Raw genomic sequence first — 19,546 nt, 5'->3', positions numbered from 1 at the left:
GTCATTGATTTAACGAGCATGGAAAATATGCCTGTAGCTGTACGTCATTACCGCACATTGTGTCCTCAAAAAAAACGCTAAATACGAAAGGAGAGGTTTTGCTTTGTTTGGGGAAAATAACTTCTTACAGCTCGCTGCTTTATAATTGGGTTTAGGTATATCTGTTCGTTCCTAAACGTTATTATATAAAATAAAATCGATGAATTCCAACAACGCGGTAGGCGCTCTGCGTGGCTGGGAAGACAGCGTAGCCCTTGTTTCCAGCATCAGGCTCGGAGTGGGCGCGTGGTGGGCACAGGCGGTGGTGGGGTCCATGACCCAGAGGTAGAAGCAGCTCTCGCTCCACATGGACCCAGGTGAGGAGTTTGCTTGAAAAGCTAATGCTGGAGAAGACCAAGAGGTGTCCCATCACCTCCCCATGGACGGGGACGCCGTAGCTGCGGGCTCGGGTCCTAAACGACACGTTGGTGCGTAAGAGATTAAATCATGGCTGAAATGAAGACAGCTCCTCCAAGGGAGCTAGGGCTTCATGCAAAGAATTTCTCATCTGCTAAAGCTGGGCCATAGTTGGTTGATTATGTGGGCTTGATTATGGCGTAGAAGTACCTTGTCAGGGAGAATACCCCGAGTGCTCTTTAATCAAGTGGAGGAGGGCTTAGCAAGACCTTGGATATCTGTATAATCAAGACTGGACGCCTTCCTGAAGAACGCACTTATTCAAATGTGCTTTTGAGCTCCGGATGGGTGTGATTCTGTGCCCTGGCTTAGACAAGAAACAAGATTTATTGGCCCTTTGGTCTTCAAATCTTCTCACTTGTTTTTTCTTTCTAACGTAAAAAAAAAAAAAATCTGATTTGCTGGACCGATCTTTTTTTATTTCTCAGCTGGAAATAACTGGTTGCACTGGTGCAACAGTGAGGAGTTTTATCAGGCAAGTCTGAACCAGACACTGAAACGGCTGCCTGGGCGCTAGATGCGTACCGCTTCCTTCAGCAGATGTCCACCCGAGGGAAAGGGTGGCCTTTGGAGACTCCTTGCTTCCTTGTAAGGTTATGGTTTAAGTGATCGTAGCTTTGGAAAATACCGCCTTTCATGTCGTAGTTACTGAGCTCTGGTTTTAGACTACCTCTGGTTTTTTGGAAGGTGGTACAAAGCGTAAGGTGCAACGACGTAAGGACCGACTGGGGTTGTGATTTCGGTGGGCTGCGTTCGGTACGGTGGATGCTGACTGCCACCAGTGATGCCCGAGGGCACAGTGATCTCCCCAGGAGGGAGTCACTCAGGAGGGACTCCCAGGAGTCCCCCCCTTGCTGGGAACTTGCCTGAATAAAGTGCAAGTTCTGATCTTCCTGGGTTTGAAACCACAGCTCTCTCCCTTCTATTATTCGGAAAAGGATAAGATATTTTCTTCTTTTTTCCTTCCTGTACCAGATATTTTCTTCAGCTCTCGATGTGGCTTTAAGCTGCTAACGTTAGCTGTACAACTGGAAATCCAGCAGCAAAACGTTGCTGCACAACTGACACTTTTGGTTTCCATCTGCTTTTTGCTTCCATTTGCTTTTTGAGCTTGCGGATGAGAGAGGGATGGAGAGAAGATGCTGCCTTTTCAGCCAGCGGCTAGATTGTTGGGGAGTTCAGAAAAGTTCAAACGTGAGCTTAGGCTTCTGTTTGGGAGTCTTGAATGGAGCAAGACCTGGAAATCATCAAATGGTTTGGGTTGGAAGGGACCTTTCAAGGCCCTTCAAGTCCAACCTCCTGCCGTGAGCAGGGACGTCTTTAACTAGACCAGGTTGCTCAGAGCCCCGTCCAACCTGGCCTGGAATGTTTCCAGGGATGGGGCATCCACAGCTTCTCTGGGCAACCTGGGCCGGTGGTGATGAAGACGATGAGATGATGAAGAACAGGCAATAGCAGTGCTATGGCAGAGCACGGGCCCCTCTCCCTCATGCAGGCAGTGAGGGGTTTCTCTGCAGAGCAGGGGAGCAGCCCAAGGCAACGCCACGTTACGGCCCAGAGGGCTGCTGGAGGCAAAAGGAACCGTCCTAAATGAGGAATAAGTGAGCTAAGCAGAAGCGAGCTAAGCAAGAGGCGAGGAGATGACTATTAGAAACAAGCTTCAGTGGGGATAAGAGCAGAGATGCGTTACGGGGCTGTGTAGTACTGGTATTGTCTCAGGCTGAAATTATACGTAACTGCCCGTTAAATGAAAAGCTGATTTGAAAATACGGTTTCGACTAAAGTACTTTTCATGATTTTATGTTAATTACAGGATCCCAAAATGATAGTAAAAAATACTTGCCTACCTTTGAGTCTGTCGCCTGCCGTTATTGTCTAACGATTTGCGTCCCAGCGTGGTGTTGGACGGTGACTTTCCCCTTCCAGTGCTTCCAGTTTCTCACCTTGGTACCCTCTCAGTTTAACCCCGGGCTCGGTCTAGCTGCCTGCCCGTGTACCCCTACGCTAACGGGTTTGCTTTCATTGGGGTGGCCGTTCAGTTGTAGCCCTCACCAACAGCCAGAATTTTGCCAGGCAAATTACAGGAAAGAGGAAAAATCCCAAATAAGGCGCTGCTGTTTTTCACTTTTCTTAAAGGAGGGATTTGCTTTAAGCTATGGTAGTTATTAACAGATCTTCAGATTGTTGACGGAGTTATAATGAAAACATTCTTTTCCTTGGAGGAGTGAAGACACTGGTGCTGTCTCGTTAATGTTGTTTCTAGTCCCCACTATAAAAAAAAAAAAAAGTATTTCCCATCACTGTAAAATATGAATGTGCTATCCTGCTTTTTTCCAAGCATGGAACAGAAACACGTATTGAGCTACTTCTGTGTGCGTGAGGATTTTGCAACTTTGTCTAATGCCCAGCCCATGCCAGCTCTGGAATTCCATTTATTCTGGATGTCTTTGAAGAACCCTTTCAGCCAAATGTATTCTACTAAAGCCTTCGGTTTCAATTATCAATCATCTCCTTTTTCGAACTTTAAACTTAATCTTCCTTGATGTCCTTCTCCCTACATTTTTGTTGCTGTGCCTTTTACTGCTGCTGCCATCTTCCATCCTAACCGGGATCATTATTTTAATCAAAAGACGACCTCTTTGCGATTTCAGAGCTAAGTGCTTTTGAAGGGAAGGAGACGCTCCCGTATTAAGATCTGGATATTATTTATAGATTATTTTTTTGTTGTTGTTTGTTTGCTTTCTGGTTTTGCACATCTGTTTTCATCCCTGGGCAACTGACTTGGGGGAAAAAAAAAAAGAAAAAAAAAATCAAAATAAAACATGGGAAAAAAAATCGACAAAAAGGCTTTGGTTTTCTGCTAGTTAGCTCCCACGTATTTAATGGCGTACGGTAAGGTGTAACGTGTGTGTTTTCAAGAGATTCCGTGCAACTCACAGGCCAAAGGCATCCCTGGGATCGGCTGCGGTGGCTTCACAGACGGCAGCCGTTGCGCTGCGCGTGACAACTTCTGCGTCGGTTGCACGCGCTTGTGGCTGGAAGCTGGTTGTGTCCATCTGGTTCCAGTGAGAAGCTGCAATGTGCTGTTGTGAATCCGTAAGAAATGCACGCAGCTAGTCCCAGTACCTTTCTACTCGTATGGGAGAACCGGCTGATTACTTGGAGATGATCTGGACGATCTTGTAGCTGTTAACGTGGTGGGAACATTCATTTATATTGTGTGATTTTTCCGTTTGTGTCAGGAAACAAGGAGCAATGTTTAATGGCTGTAGTCCAGCACATTTGTTTCGACATCTGCGATAAGGAAACAAAGTCATTTTCAAGAGTAGGAACAGGCTCGTTAAAAAGCAAACAAGCCCAGCTCCTTTCCTGAGTTTGGTGCGCTGGTGTTTCAGGCGCAACGGGTGGGATTTGGGTGAAGGTGGGTTGTCCCCTGGTCGGTGGTGATGCACCCGCGGCAGTCAGAGGCAGAGATTTAGCCCGTCCCGAAGTCGGCACCCTGAGCTCGGCTCGGTTGCCCGCGGCTGGGGCTGGCTGAGACCCTCCACCGTGCAGGGTGTCCCCGTGGACACCTTGGGTCAGGCAAAGGAGAATTCGGGGCGCTAATGTTTCTACTTATTCCTTCACAATTGGGCTTTTTCAAGTTATTTCTTTCTTTGCTTTCTGTGTTTTCCTAACTTGAAGCTGTTCTTGTTTTCTCTTACCTGCCGTATTTATGAACTTCCCTCTTGCAACTCCAAAATAGCGTCGTTAATCCAGTCCCGCTCTTAACCTTATCTCTCTGTCTCTTCTTGCCTTCCGTGCCTTTTTCTGTGGCTTTCCAAGACCTGACTTTAATACCAGGCTATAAACAGTCCTTTCTCACTTTCCCAAAAGCTGCTGTTTTTTTTTTTTGCCTTTAAATTGCTCCCTCGGGTTCAACCTGTAAGCAGCTCCAAGATTGCCATTTGATACACTTTTTATATGTCTCTACTATGATTTTTCTCTTTTTCCCATCAGTAAGAATCTGTGAAAGCTGCGGTCTCTCAGGGTCCGTTATTGATCAGTCGTTTTATATTCCTCATCCCCAACAAAAAGAATGTTGTTTTGTTTTGTTGGTTGGGGTTTTTTTTTGTTTGTTTATTTGTTTGTTTTTAAATGGATAACTGTCTCTTTTGCTTTTGTAGATCCAGGTTTGCACAGGCAGCAGTTTTTCCTGCAGCGCCCGTCGAACGTGGTGGCCATGGAAGGGAAGGATGCCGTTCTGGAGTGCTGCGTTTCTGGGTACCCGCCTCCCACCTTCACGTGGCTGCGAGGAGACGAAGTGCTCCCCGTCAGGTAGCTCCAGTCCTTCGTGGGTCGCGTAACTAACGCTACGTTCCCTTGGGCAAAGTCCGGGCAAACCACCCAGTTATGCTTTAAATTCAACGGGGTGGTTTTGGAGGCCGTGAGGTTTTCCTCCTAAATGTAATAAAGAGGCGGGATGTGTCTTTTACCCACTGCAATAACTCATCTCCGCACCCAATCTGAGGGTGGAATTCCATCATAAATGTCACCTGGCTGGTATTTAAAATGGAATTGTGAAGCTATTAACAGCAAAAATCACAGCTGAGAACTACAGCGTAATTTACTGTGTATTTTTCTAGATAGAGAGAGCACCTTAGCACACTGTAGACGTCTGTTATCGATGTTTCAGGTCCAAAAAGTATTCCTTACTGGCTGGCAGTAACTTACTCATCTCGAACGTGACTGACGACGATGCTGGGACGTACACGTGCGTGGTCACCTACAAGAACGAGAACAGCAGCGGCTCGGCAGAGCTCTCGGTGATGGGTGAGTACACGAACGACTCCCGCTTTGCTTTTCCACCAAGGTTTTTAATTATTCCCATTTTCAGAACTCCCAAGTAACCGCAAACTGTACAAATCCCTTCCCCGCTTTGGGCAGATATGGAAACCGAGCCCTGTAAATCTTTGAATACCTCCCACCGTGCCCGATAGCCTTGCTGTCACCCAACATCTTGTGATACCGGATGCTAATTGCTGCTGCCTTCCGTACGTCGTCCTTTCCCTTTGTTTCTCCTCCCTGAAACCTTATTTTTGGCATTACAATGGATGTCTCTGTTATGCAAGCGCAGTGGATTGAAAATCAGGTTTGTAGCTGCTTTTTGATATATTTTTTTATTTATTTCACGAACAGTCAATGCGGTAAGATAAGAAAAATCAACGTATTTAACATCTTCTCGCCAAATTAATAAAAATCCAAGTAAATTCATGGAAGTCCTCACTCGGCAGTGATGCTCGGAGGGTTCTCCCCGTTAAATCCTATGAAAGCGCCCTCCCGACAGACCCTGCTTCCCCGCCCCCCTCCAACTCCTTCCTTATGGCAAATATTAATGGAATCCGAAATTTGTTTAAATTCACGAGCTGCCTTTTTCCTTTTTTCTTCATTGAAACCGTTGAACAATAGCAGAGCGCATTAGTGTTAGTCAGATCTAAAGAACGACGTAGTTAATACTTAGTCAAACAATAACATATTTCCACGTGCTGTTCATTTTACATTCTGGCTTTAAAGCTTCTGTGTGAAAAATACTTTCATTAGTGAATAGCGCCTTAATTTGGATTATGGGTTATTCAGCGCTTGTATAACAATATCCTTTTATCAAGCCATAATAAAATATAATAATTAGTGGTGATGGAGGGTTCAGTTCGCTTTCTTCAGGTGCATTAATGAAACACATTGTTTTACTGGGTAAAAATAAAAAGGTGGCTTTATAATCGTGGAAGTTAATTTACGATGGAATTGTTTTCATTATAAGGAATCAACTATCGAAAAGGCAGGTAAGTTGTTGGGCAGCATACTTTTATGTGCCTTATTGAAACATGTTGATTTTAAATCTCGTGGGCAGCGGGTGACTGATTGTTGTTGGAGAAGTAGAAATAAATTACATTGACGTTTCGCCCCAACAATAGATTGCGATATCCCTTGGTAAGCGCGACTGAGCACTGCACAGGTGATTTCTGACCGTGTAGTTCCCACGAAACTTAAGAGTTGAGAATCTCTGTCCTTTATGTACCTTTTGAAAAATGTATTCCTGTCTGCGTCCAGCCTGTAACGAATCTAACGTTGGCTCCGTTAGGCCTTCTGCTGTAAGCGTGTCGTGTAGAAATTAAAGGTACTTAAGTTTTCCTGCCCACGGAGAGGTCTGTGGTGGCAATATGACGCGCTGTGAGGATGAATATGGGATGACAAAAATCTCCAAGAGAAGACGACAGAATGGAAGTTCTTTACACTGAGGGTGGTGAGACACTGGCCCAGGTTGCCCAGAGAGGTGGTGGAGGCCCCATCCCTGGAGACATTCAAGGCCAGGCTTGGTGAGGCTCTGAGCAACCTGATCTAGTGGAAGATGTCCCTGCTCACTGCAGGGGGGTTGGACTAGATGGCCTTTAGAGGTCCCTTCCAACCCAACACATTCTGTGATTCTATGAATGCCGAGATAGTGCTAAGCGTGAAACTAGACCGAGAGGAAGATGAAAGATGCCACTCAGGAGTCTCGAGGGGAAACCAAAACTGCCTCGCCACGGCTGGAGGTCAGAGATTGCTTTGGTAAGGTTTCTGTTCCCGTGTGGAATTCAGATATGGAACAGACGGGGGTGGGGGGGGGAAAATGGAGCTGTAACTTCGGCACAGCATTGGTGTACGTTTCTTATTTTTGTGAGCTAAATCACTCATTTGTGACACAACTGCAAATGAAACATCGTGTTCGTGTATGTTTGTATCAATAACAGAAAATGTTCAAAGGATTCAAAAGAAATTACACGACTAAACTGGAGAGACGGTGACAGCAATCCCCTGATATCTGTCTTTCCAGAGCAATGTACCAAGGTTACTAATTTGCTCAGAATCTGTTTAGTTTTCGAATCCATCCTTACCAGTAGGAAACTCTCAAATGCACTGAAGTTTCTCATGTAATCATTATATCTCATAAACAGAATAATTAATGGATAGTTTTATTTTCTTCTTCGCCTAGATACAAATGCAGATCTTGCTGTGCCTCCCCTTAGAGTTCCTATGCTCGTTTATTTAACAAACTCTGAATTGCTCAATATTGACGTAATCCTTTAATTGTTACTGTACCTGTAGCGCGAAGAGGGCTAAGCGAGGCGTTTGCAGGCGGAGCGCAGGAAAACTTAACAGTCCAATAATTATCTCCTCCGAAGTTTGAGTAGACAACATCAGATCAAAGTTAGTTGCATCACGTGGCAGCAAGGTGCTTTTGATCTTTTAAATAATGAGGCTGTTTGCAAGAAGCAGAGGGGATTTCACGATGGAGTTCCTCTTGGCTCTTTTAAAAGAGCTAAAAATACTCCCTTCTGCGTTGGGCGTAGGCCTAAAATGGCAAGAGGTGAATGAATTTGCCAGAAGAGAGAATATATTTTGCTACGTTTTAATTTTGTATCGTGGCCTTTTTGGCGGTATTTTAGCCACGTATCCCTGTGTAATGAAAATGAAAAGGTCCGGTGCAGGTTACCTGGTTACTATATAAATCGGTGCAGATAATCTGGTCACTACATAAATTATCTGCGCGCTTGGTAGCGTTAGAGAGCTTAGTGTTTAAAGAAATGTTTGAAGATGATTAAATGTGTCAACTACAATTATTTTCTAAATATTTTCTGGGGCTTTTTCCCTTTTGGCTTCTGAGGTTTGTTTTTTTTTATATAGCTTTTTTTGTTTCATGTTTCTTTAAGCGAGACTCAAAGTCTGCTTAGCTTTTTTGGCAAAGAAACCCCCCTAACCCCAACTCCCTAAATGTTTCAATTTATGTCCCTAAATGTGACATAAATCCAGAAAAAAGGTTTCTGTACCCTTATACCTACTTGCGGGATCTCGCTCTGATTGCAGCCTGGTTTGGCGGTGGGATAAACGCCTGGAATTTCAGAGATCTAGGAGAAATCGAGTTCTATAAAGCCAATTTTCTGTAGGTGGTCATAACTGAATTGATAGATTTGCTGATACACCATCATATATAATTTCTTCTTCTTCCTGCTTAGTCTCATTGGATTCTCCCGTAATTATATCAAAGAGCAAACTATAACTGTAGGGGGAGAGTGTCACGTCTTCAGAAAGTTGAGAGTTTTGTCAACTGTTCTTTGCATAATAACTCTATGATTCTATAATAATAATTCTGTGATTCTATAATAATAATTCTATGATTAGAATTATTAGAATTCTATGACTAATTCTATGATTCTATAATAATGCATATATTCAGAATTAGACTATCGATGCCTTTGAATCAAGCAGCTATTCTTAAATGGATCGAGATTGAGGTAATATATTTTTTTTTAATGTTCTTTTCCTAAACCATCCCTTAAAGAGGAACAGAAAGGGGAAGAGTTTTCCCGGAGCGTTGGGTCAGCAATTGCTGGTTTGAGATACTTTTAGGTCACTGCCTAAAAAGTAAGAGAAAGTAGCAAAAAGGAAAAAAAAAAAAAATTGGATCCGAGAGAAAATGTTTGCAGAAAACCACTATTGCTAACTTTTATGGAGCATCCATATGTATAAGCTCTGTTGTTGTTGCCAATGCCTTGCATTGCAAATGCCTTTTACGGGGGAGTTTTTAATATGAAGTGGTTTTTCGGACCAGTTTTGTTTGCCGCTGCGGAAGAAAAGCTCCATCAAAGGTGAGACAAGCGGCATATAAAATCACCTCGGTCTTTTTGCCAAGAACGAAGGATTTGTAAGCGCCGCGCATCTTGGTCAAATCAGTTTTACCTCTGACTCTGCCGCACAAATTCCTGTAGCAAAATGGTTATTCCGAGATCAAGGTCGCAGAAAGCACTGAATAAAGCAGGCGTGGATCCCGTCGGGGTGTGTGAATCACTTCGGGAGAGAGCAGTATGAAGAAGGAAGCCTGCGTCACCGTAACGCCGTTTGACGCGGCAATGAAAGCATGAAAAATGAGCGGCTTTCTCAGGTTTCCTTTGTGAGCTCATCTCGCGCAAACGCCCCGGTCCTGAAATATTTACAAAACCAGTTACAATCTGTTGCTAATGTTAAAAGTCAAACCCAGTGATGTACCTGATTGGTAGATACTCATTGAAAAACAATTTCCAAAATGCAGCAGGTCCTCCGCTGTTATAAACCGGTAGAGAAGCAGGCAGGTCTTGGGTGGATGGACGGACGTCGCAGCGGCTCTGCAGAAGCTGGTGGACCCAAGAAAATTTGAGTAATTATTTCTCTGCGATTTGACTAACTATTTCTCTGCGATCCCACACCGTGGGTGACATCAGACTTGCTCAGGCCTCGCTATCTCGTTGAAGAAAGCAAATACAGAACAGGCTATTTAATTATCTTCTGCTCCGAGTTTATCGTTCTGTGCGGAACAGGGCATGTGGATGTGGGAGCCGGCAGACAGAGCTGCACTTTAATCTAGGATAAATCTCGTGATGCTTTACTCCAGGCAAAGAAGAGACAAACGTACATAAATCCCAATCCCTCCCCAAAGCAAAGACTGCTCCTCTCCCGTTCCTTTTCCTGATAAGTTTCAACACTGACAAATTCCGCGTAAAGGGAAGCGTTGATACCGGTCGTTACATTTCTCGCAGGTGTAACTGTTGAGTCTGTGCTGTGTAGGTTTTCCATCCCTGCAGCTCCTCTCTCACGTCCAAGTGTCCAACGTGTTGGTCTTACGCCCTTTCCCAGAAGGTTGATGGAGCGGAGATACCTTGTTCTCACTGAGATGAGAGAAAAATTAATGCTACCTGAAAATATTTGACTTCCATATTTAAATTAAGCGTTTTGAAGAGGCTTCTTTTTCAGGGTATTGATGTGGGACCAGCAGCCCAAACTCTGTTGGAAATACAGGGTTTACCCGCTGAAACGTAACTGGGCTTTCAGAGATGAAGGTGCTGGGCTAGATGGATCAATAACTCTTTCTGCGTTCACTCCCCTTTATTTAGAGAATTTTAAAAATGTATTACCTGATCGATAGCGTTCAATGGCTTCGCAGAAGCCAGTTAGAGTTTCCAGCCAGGAAAAATAGATTTGGAGAGTGGTTAAAATGAATTTTATGCAACTGAAGCTGAAACATTTCCCTTTGAAGTCAGTCACCTACCGGTGCGTTGCTAATGGGGGGAGCATGGTGTGGTCGCGCGGTGCTAAATACAAGCAGGGACCAGAAAAATAATGTTATGGGGATACCCCGTGCCTGATCCCAAAACGTTAGCTACTCCCTCCAAGGATTTTTGTTTATACTTAAGAAATTAAAAATGATAGTACCAGCGGAGAAAAAACATAACTAATGGGAAAAACATAAGGGTGGAAGGAGTTTCAAAGGATGGGGGGGGGGGGGGGGAAGGGGCTGTCCTTGATGGGTGAGGAGCATTTTATTAATTAGGACACTTAAAGATTGGGTACAAGATAGCACCTGCATAGCTAAAAAGACCCGGCACTCGTGCAGTCTTGCTGAGTCCACACAAATACGGGAATCAGCAGCGTTTTGCAGAAATTTTTGCCGTTTTCCTTTTATGTGTGAACGCGCTCGACATTCTGATGCCTTTTTTTTTTTTTTTTTTTTTAAATATATCTTAAACTCTAAAAAGCAGTTCAGCCAAGCGGAATGACTGGCTTATCCAGCACCTCGATGAGTCAAGAACCTCATGTCGTGGCGGAATGCCCTGGAGACGGACAAAATATTTGAGTAGGCGCGAGTGCGGAGATCTCTGCTGCAAATTTTAAGCTGATTAAATTGTTATTTTGCCTTTTTAAACAGGGTTATGTTAATCTGTGGAGCTCCCTATCCGAGTATAGCTTTGGCGACCAAGAGATTTGTAGACTGAGGCAAGATTTGGCATTGTTTTAATGGATACGAGCACACTGACCACCACAGAAAACAGGATTTCGGCAGTCTCTGTTCAATGTGTGTGTTTTTTATATATAGACAGAAGATTATATATAGGTGTGTATATATATTTTTATATATGTGTGTGAACTTCAGGGTTAACTATATGCGTGTGTGTGAACTTCAGGGTTAATCCTTTGGGGGAAGAAGCATACACTTCCAAATAATAATTATATATATATTTTATATACATATTATATATAGTTGTATATAATTATTATTAAATAACATAATATAAGCATGTGTTCCTTTATAGCTATTTAGCACAAAGTTTCTCCCAGTGTACCCTGCTGCTGTTGGTACTGGCTAGTGCTGGCAGCGCGCCTGGACTGGAAGGAACCAGCAGTCTTTGAGAATTTCCGTATAGGTTTTTTTTCCAGCCCCGTTTGATACCTTATTTTGCGCTTAGAGCACTTTGAAGAATTTGTTCTGAGTGATTTTTTCCATTACCGGAGCGCGTGAATGATGAGGTGAATGCCTACTTGCAGGTAAAGGGAAGCTCATCCCGGTAATGGCATGCGATTGAAGGACAGTTGGCTAATTTTTATTGCCGCGGATGGAATGGGAGTTGAGTGCCTAATTCAGACCATTCTGGAAATGTAATTCTTGCCAATGCATCACGAGTATCAACTACTTATTCAGCACCTGACACTTGTAAAAAGCACTTGAGTGAAACTCCAGTGTTGCTGTTTTCTGATAATGGTGTTTAAATTCAATCCTATTAAAAATAAATATACCTAACAAGCTCTGTGATACCGGTGCTCACTTGGCTGATCCAGAGGAAAATTGCTGTCTCTGGGTATGATCTACTGGTTTATGTTTAAGGGGAAGAAAAAATTCATACAACCCCCCTTTTGAATCCACAGGAGAATGAACGTTGGAAAGCTACCCGTACCGCATCTATGCACAGTTGGCTTTTTGAACTTTTAATTTTATATTCTGCCAAACAGCTTGTTAAAGGAGCTATTTTCTCTCTGGCGAGGGAGCTTTGCTGGTGCCAGAAGCATCGTGCACGGTGGTGTGTTCATGTGCGGAGCCATCGCGGGGGCCGGGGGTTATTTCCTCCGAGGGAGGGAGTTGTGCCGCGCGCGGTCCTGCCAGCGTGACTCTTCAACACGGGACGGGACCAGTGGAGGCGTTCCCCGTCCCAGCAGGTGATGGCACGCGTTGCCACCCCGGATACCTTTAGCCATCTCTGACTGAAGTTTTCCAGTGGGGCTCTGGGCTCTGTAGGGCTTTGCATGTATTTAAGATGGATTTTTGCTTATGGGCATAGGTGCTAAATGAATCACAGAACACCAATTTGGAGGGGACCTCAAGGATCATCTGATCCAAACTTCCTTGGCAAAAGCATGGTCTAGAGAAGACGGCCTTGTCCAGCTGAATCTTAAAGGTGTCCGATGATGGGGAATCCACCCCTTCCTGGGGGAGATTATTCCAATGGCTGATTGTTCTCGCTGTGAAAAAGTGCCTAATTAACTTTGGGAACTAATTCTGAACTGGAGCAATACTGAGAAGCTACTTACCCTTTGGAGACTGAAATCTTTTTATTTTGCTGTTTGCTTGCTTCCTTCTCGGTTGGTTTGTTAAATGCGACCTTGAGTTGCGTAACGTGCAGAGGAGCCATGAATCCTGTGTGGAAAAGTTACCGTTAACGGGGACTCAGCGCAAAGTCTTTGGGGTAAAAGTGTGGGTTCGCTGTTGTGGGTCAGCTTGACCTTCGGTGAGGTTTGGGAGCTGAATCGCTCGTTTAAGAATCTCCGCCGTAGGTCCAGTGGGTTTTTCAAAATTTTAGCGTCCAATATCTCCTTCGAAATTGTGTTATCCGGGTTTTTGAACAGCGTCGATGCGTGAAGCTCAACGTGGAGGACGTGGGGTTTTTGGATTAGAGGTAGTGGGAAAAGCTGCAGTGATAGGACGGAGCCGTGTATGATACCAGAAGCCTAGAGCTGCTGTTTCACCTACTCTTAATGTATATTGGTATTAAAAAAAAAAAAAATACATATTTTCTTTATAAATTCCCCGGTTTTCAAAAGCACTAGCCTTATTCCTTTATAACTGTGTAACTGTTGCGTAGCACTAATTACTGCATTTTAGTATTTACACTTACGTATTAATTAAGTCTGTCTTCTGAGCATTAAACAGGATAAGACAAAACATGGTGAAACCCAAAGAAGTTTATTTTCTTTCGCTGTGCAGCTCCTCAGCAATGGCATCTGCTTGTAGCCTTCAGCTGCTTCCGTGAACATCTACTACTAACGCCAGCAATCCTTCATAGTCTGCTGTGATAATTAATGTATTAGCGCAGTTTAGCAGCGTGCTATTTCCAGTAAGGAGAGGATGTTATATAGTTCCCCAAAAAATTGAAAACGAGGAAAGACGACGCAAATGAAATGAGAGTTTCCCCGTATTGCTGGCTGGATTTGTGAAATAAAAACAACAGATGTCTACACACTTCGTAAACAGCTTGTTTTAAAAAAAAAAAGCACAGCTTTTTTTTTTTAAAAAAAAAACCACAGCTTTTTTTTTTTTAAAAAAAAACCACAGCTTTTTTTTTTTAAAAAAAAACCACAGCTTTTTTTTTTAAAAAAAACGAAGCTTTTTTTTTAAAAAAAACACAGCTTTTGTTTTAAAAAAAAAACCACAGCGCTTTTTTTAAAAAAAACCACAGCTTTTTTTTAAAAAAAACCCACAGCTTTTTTTAAAAAAAACCCACAGCTTTTTTTTTTTAAAAAAAACCGCAGCTTTTTTTTTTAAAAAAAACCGCAGCTTTTTTTTTTAAAAAAAACCACAGCTTTTTTTTTTTAAAAAAAAACACAGCTTTTTTTTTTTAAAAAAAAACACAGCTTTTTTTTTTTAAAAAAAAACCACAGCTTTTTTTTTTAAAAAAAAAACCACAGCTTTTTTTTTTTAAAAGAAAACCACAGCTTTTTTTTTTTAAAAAAGAAAACCACAGCTTTTTTTTTTTAAAAAGAAAACCACAGCTTTTTTTTTTTAAAAAGAAAACCACAGCTTTTTTTTTTTTAAAAAGAAAACCACAGCTTTTTTTTTTTAAAAAAGAAAACCACAGCTTTTTTTTTTAAAAAAGAAAACCACAGCTTTTTTTTTTTTAAAAAGAAAACCACAGCTTTTTTTTTTTTTAAAAAGAAAACCACAGCTTTTTTTTTTTTTAAAAAGAAAACCACAGCTTTTTTTTTTTTTAAAAAGAAAACCACAGCTTTTTTTTTTTTTTAAAAAGAAAACCACAGCTTTTTTTTTTTTTAAAAAGAAAACCACAGCTTTTTTTTTTTTTAAAAAGAAAACCACAGCTTTTTTTTTTTTAAAAAGAAAACCACAGCTTTTTTTTTTTTTTAAAAAGAAAACCACAGCTTTTTTTTTTTTTTAAAAAGAAAACCACAGCTTTTTTTTTTTTTTAAAAAGAAAACCACAGCTTTTTTTTTTTTTTAAAAAGAAAACCACAGCTTTTTTTTTTTTTTAAAAAGAAAACCACAGCTTTTTTTTTTTTTAAAAAAAAAAAAAAAAAAAAGAAACCCTAAATGTTTTAAGCAGAAAGCGTCCCCGGAGAAGAGTGGTTCCCAATACTTAACCTGACCCTGGGATGCTCGGCTCTGACTTTGTAGTTTGTTTCTTTGTCTCAGTGGAGCAAAGAGCCTACAGCTGGGTTACTTCCGAGGACAATCTTCTCTCTCTTGTACTAGAAATTGGGAACTGCGTGAATATATATTGGAACAAGAGAAGCGGTTTCTTTTGCCCTTGGAGTGGTCGCTCTCTATCCCCGGGCTCTCCAGAGGACTTTCTGCAGCAAGGTGCTGGAGAATAAGTCACCCCGGTACTTGCATAAGACAGCCAAAAGACGTAGATCTCATCGCAAAGTACGCTCATGTCAATTAAAAAGAAATAAAGTGGGTTTTTTGGCCTGTGTATTACAACTGATTATGGTTTACAAACACATATGTGTAGTTTTCAAGATGCATGGATGAAAGCGGATGCTGCTGTGGGGTGGTCTGTGCTTTCCCAGGGTCCCTTCCAGCCTGATTTTTATTATCATTAGCAGAGTAATTTTTGTTGATGGAGGGCAAAATCTTCCCCTTCCCCCCCCCGAAATGCCACATCTTTAAAATCAGAGTTTCCCAGGTAAGAGGAAAGTTGGCATCGCTGCGCGTACGCGCCGTTGCGCTTCCCTGCGCTCCCTGTTTATAACAGGAGATGAATGGCAGCGTTCACTAAACCTTTTTTTTTTTTTTTCTGTCGTTCCCTTTGCCTTCTGGCTCTGGTTTGATTCAGAGTGACTGGCCATCGGTTTGATTAATGGTTGTAAAAGGTCCTCAATGAAATGAATGGTGAACTGCACTCAGTTATGGAGTAGTTCCCATTAAACTACATAGTTAACGCGAATTAATGCAGCTGCCAAAATTCAATTATTAAAAAAAGAAGGCAGGAGAGTGTCCAAGACTGAAAAATGCTCATTATTCATAACTAATGTATATAGCGCTATTGCCGTGACTTTTCCCAGCTTTTGCCATTCTTAAGATTCCTAAAAGTCTTTTATGTTGGCTTCAGTGGTACTTGCGGCTCGCTGCGGAAGCATTTACCGCTCGCAGTAGTGGCGATCTGTTAAAACCTCTCGGGACTTGGAGACTACTCAAATTCAGCACGAGACGCACGGATACTCCAGTTGCGAGGGAGAAGCTCTCCAAAGTCTTTTTGAGCAAATGATTCCGATTAGTTTAACTAGAAAATATTGAACAGAGCGTAGAACGGGCTTCCTAGGAGGTGGCTGGGTTAATATGTACATTTATCAGCTTAGATAAACAGTTCGCTGTGCCGGGGGGAAAGAGCCAACTCCATTTAGACACTGGCTGCATCATCGTTCATAGGAACCGCATAAACAAGCTGGCACGCAATTCCCTATGACTGCTAAATAATTGTGGCTTTTGAAATAACAGCATTTCTCCCCCCCCATCGCCGCTGCCCAAGGGGGATGTTCGACACAAGCACGAGCTCTTTTTCATAAGTATATTTAGATGTACGGTTACGCAGTGAACAGAAAATCACTTTTGTTCTTCTTGTAATTCCGTATCTTATTGCAAAATCGGATTATGAACACGGTCCTGGACTCTAGAAAAGCTGCAGGGGAGGAGGACTGCAGCGACTTCTGTGAAAGACCAACTTTGCCCAATATTAGCCCCGGCCGCAGAGCGATTGTTGACGATACCAACCACGTGGCCCCAGCAAAGCTTGCTTCGCTCTCAGCTGCGTGGCAGCTACAGGTATCTGAAACAACTGCAGCCCGTCGGGTGGGAAGGGTTAGAAATAATAAAAACGCTTTCAGTCAAAGCCAGATTTTAAAATACGCAGCGTTTCTAACATACTTTAAATAGCTTTGACTTTCATTAGTTTTGAAGGACTTGTGTGGCTGACATCTATTTTTTTTCTTTTTTTTTTTTTAAATTCCCTTTTAAAGCTTGGAGGTGTATTAGATATGCACAGCGTGGGGTTTGTGAGCAACGTTTTGTCACAACCTATCTAATTAAAGCATAGCTGTAGGCCAATTAGACACAGCCACGAGTGGTTTTAACCACCTTTTTGTACATAAGAGAAGAAATCGCAAACTCGAATTTGGTTTCACGGAGAACATAATATCCTCCAACTTAATGCCGAGGTTTGTAAAATGGAGTTGAAATGCTATTTGAAAATGCTGGAGCTCTTTATGATTTGGAAGTGGTGGAATTCAGTATCTCGTCGCAGACGATACCCGCCGAGTTGAAGGTAAATTTGTGCAGGAGCTCTGCTTTTGGACAGTTTGAGCCCAAGGTCTGGAGCAGGATGAGCTTGGAGTCCAATTTTACTTCTAGTGTTTGCAAAACTGGACTGAGAGGCAAGCCTTGAAAAAATAACTGAGTAAACAAGCTTGCATATTTTGGTTCTCCAAGGGTTTGGCAAAACTGTGAAGGAAATGGCGCAGACGGAGGTGCGTCGTGCTGAGATTCACACGGGTTTCGGGTTTGGGATAAAAGGATTTGGACCTCGTTGCTGGTGGTGATAACGTCGCTATGTAACCTTTTTTCTAGGAGCTTTTGTAAATAACCAGAACAAGAGGAAAAAAAAGAAAAAAAATAGAAGTATTTCATTCAAACCATTGTCCTTGTTTGCTTGCAGTATTGGGGAAGAAAGAAGAGAAAATAGAGATGGGGAGGAGCTCTCGTTGCAGTTTTTAGCAAGGGGAGGTTAAGATCGCGTATTAGGAAAAAATTCTTCCCCAAAAAGGCTGTCAAGCATTGGAAGAGGCTGCCCGGGGCAGTGGTGGAGTCGCCATCCCTGGAGGGATTTAGAAGCCGGGCAGACGTGGTGCTGAGGGACGTGGGTTAGTGGTGGCTTTGGCAGCGTTGGGTTGATGGTTGGACTCGATGATCTGAAAGGTCCCTTCCGACCCAGGCAATTCTAGGATTCTATCACATTTTCCATCAAATTTGCCTTAGCAAATTGTATGTCTGCCGTCCTGTTTACCAGAACGCGGTTAGCGCAGTCTTACAGCGCTGTGAGCTGGGCTCTTTTTTCTTAGGCTAATTTTCATTTCTTTCTGTTTAACTTTTGACCCTGCCTTTTCTGAATTGCTTACTGTACAAAAAATGAGGTGGATTTCTGCTGCGTTGAGCTGCTCGAAATGTAGGTCTCCACAAAACAGGATCTGTTTGAAGTCTGAAAATTAATCATTTATTAATAGGTGCAGAATAAAATTGTATTAATTTCAGCTAATATTTTTTTGCTCCAAACGGAGGAGTCTCAGAGCTGCGAGTTGATTAATTTGGCACAGGGTCTGTAGCAATTGTATTTATTTTTTCCCTCTGCTATCTTTAAATACTGGAAAAGTGTATTTATTCATGGTGCAGATGCTTCTGATACTTCAAGCAAGGCAAGTTTTAAAACTCAATTATATGAAGCTGTCAAATGCCGCTGTATCTTTTTCAAAATAGTGGTTTGAATATTTTTGGAATAGCTTTTTGCTCAGCTGGCTCACCCTAGTCGTCATCACTTTTCCCTTTCTTTTTCCTCTTTTTATTTTTACGTTCCTACCCATGTATCGTTTGCCTAAATTGTCAGCCTCTAATTCACACTAATTTGCAGCGGGGGAGATTTCTTTGGTCAGCTCCAGGTACCAGCTCACGGACATCTATCTAGTAAATACGCTTTTTAACGCGAAGTTATTTCTTCTGTGACCTCTTCGAAATCTTTAGTTATTTAACTTCCATTTTCCTGTTCTTCTTTGCACTGATGGCTATGGAGAAGAGTGGGCTGTTATGTGCAAAAAGTTTACTTTTTGAAGATAACAGAAAATGATTCCCTTGAAAGAAAAATGGAAGTAGTCTTTTTTTTTTCCTGTTCAATGAGGGTATTAGGAAAAAGCAGGTCATCCTGTGGGGTGGGAGAGGGTACGGAGGTGACTGTCAGACTGAGCAGGCTCCTGCTGGACCCCTCATGTGTCTTCTCCTCTGCAAGGACTTTCTGAGCTCCGAGGATGGCAGGAAAGGCAAAGTCCTTCAGAAGAAAGCTTGGTATTTATTGCGTGCAAAGCCAGCGGCTGTGTGTAGCCGGCTCTATCCAGCCCATTACGGTGCCTTGCAACCAGGGAAACTACAACTCAGAACATCTCTTTACAGAGCCAGGCTGGGCAGAGAATGGACGGAGAACAGCCCTGAGGAGAAGACTTGGAGGTGTTGGTGGATGAGAAGCTCAACACGAGCCGGCAACGTGCTCTCGCGGCCCAGAACCCCCCCGCAGCTTGGGCTGCATCCCCAGCAGCGTGGGCAGCAGGGCGAGGGGGGGATTCTGCCCCTCTGCTCCGCTCGGGGGAGACCCCCCTGCAGTGCTGCCTCCAGCTCTGGGGCACCAACAGCAGAAGGACACGGAGCTGTTGGAGCGGGGCCAGAGGAGGCCCCGGAGATGCTGGGAGGGCTGGAGCCCCTCTGCTGGGAGGACAGGCTGAGAGAGCTGGGGGGGTTCAGCCTGGAGAAGAGAAGGCTCCGGGGAGACCTTCCAGCCCCTTCCAGTCCCTCAAGGGGGCCTACAAGAAAGCTGGGGAGGGATTTTTACAGGAGCATGTAGTGTGATACGATGAGGTGTAATGGCTTCAAACCGAAAAAGGGGAGATTGAGATGAGATCTGAGGAAGAAATTGTGTGGTGTGAGGGTGGTGAGCCCCTGGCCCAGG

General features: G+C 43.0%; 1 protein-coding gene across 1 annotated transcript in view; it reads left to right on the top strand.

The window, feature by feature from the left end:
• LOC128901974 (netrin receptor DCC) overlaps positions 1–19,546 on the top strand; it is a 583,836-nt gene that overhangs the window by 292,210 nt on the left and 272,080 nt on the right. The window contains exons 4-5 of the mRNA XM_054184191.1: positions 4,623–4,773; positions 5,132–5,268. Coding sequence (XP_054040166.1) covers positions 4,623–4,773; positions 5,132–5,268 — 288 coding nt within the window. The remainder of the gene's footprint in view (positions 1–4,622; positions 4,774–5,131; positions 5,269–19,546) is intronic.

Source organism: Rissa tridactyla, chromosome W (genome assembly GCF_028500815.1).
Source record: "Rissa tridactyla isolate bRisTri1 chromosome W, bRisTri1.patW.cur.20221130, whole genome shotgun sequence".
NCBI classification, from domain to species: domain Eukaryota; kingdom Metazoa; phylum Chordata; class Aves; order Charadriiformes; family Laridae; genus Rissa; species Rissa tridactyla.
The sequence above is the reverse complement of the archived record's forward strand: the minus strand, read 5'-3'. Positions and strand labels throughout refer to the sequence as shown.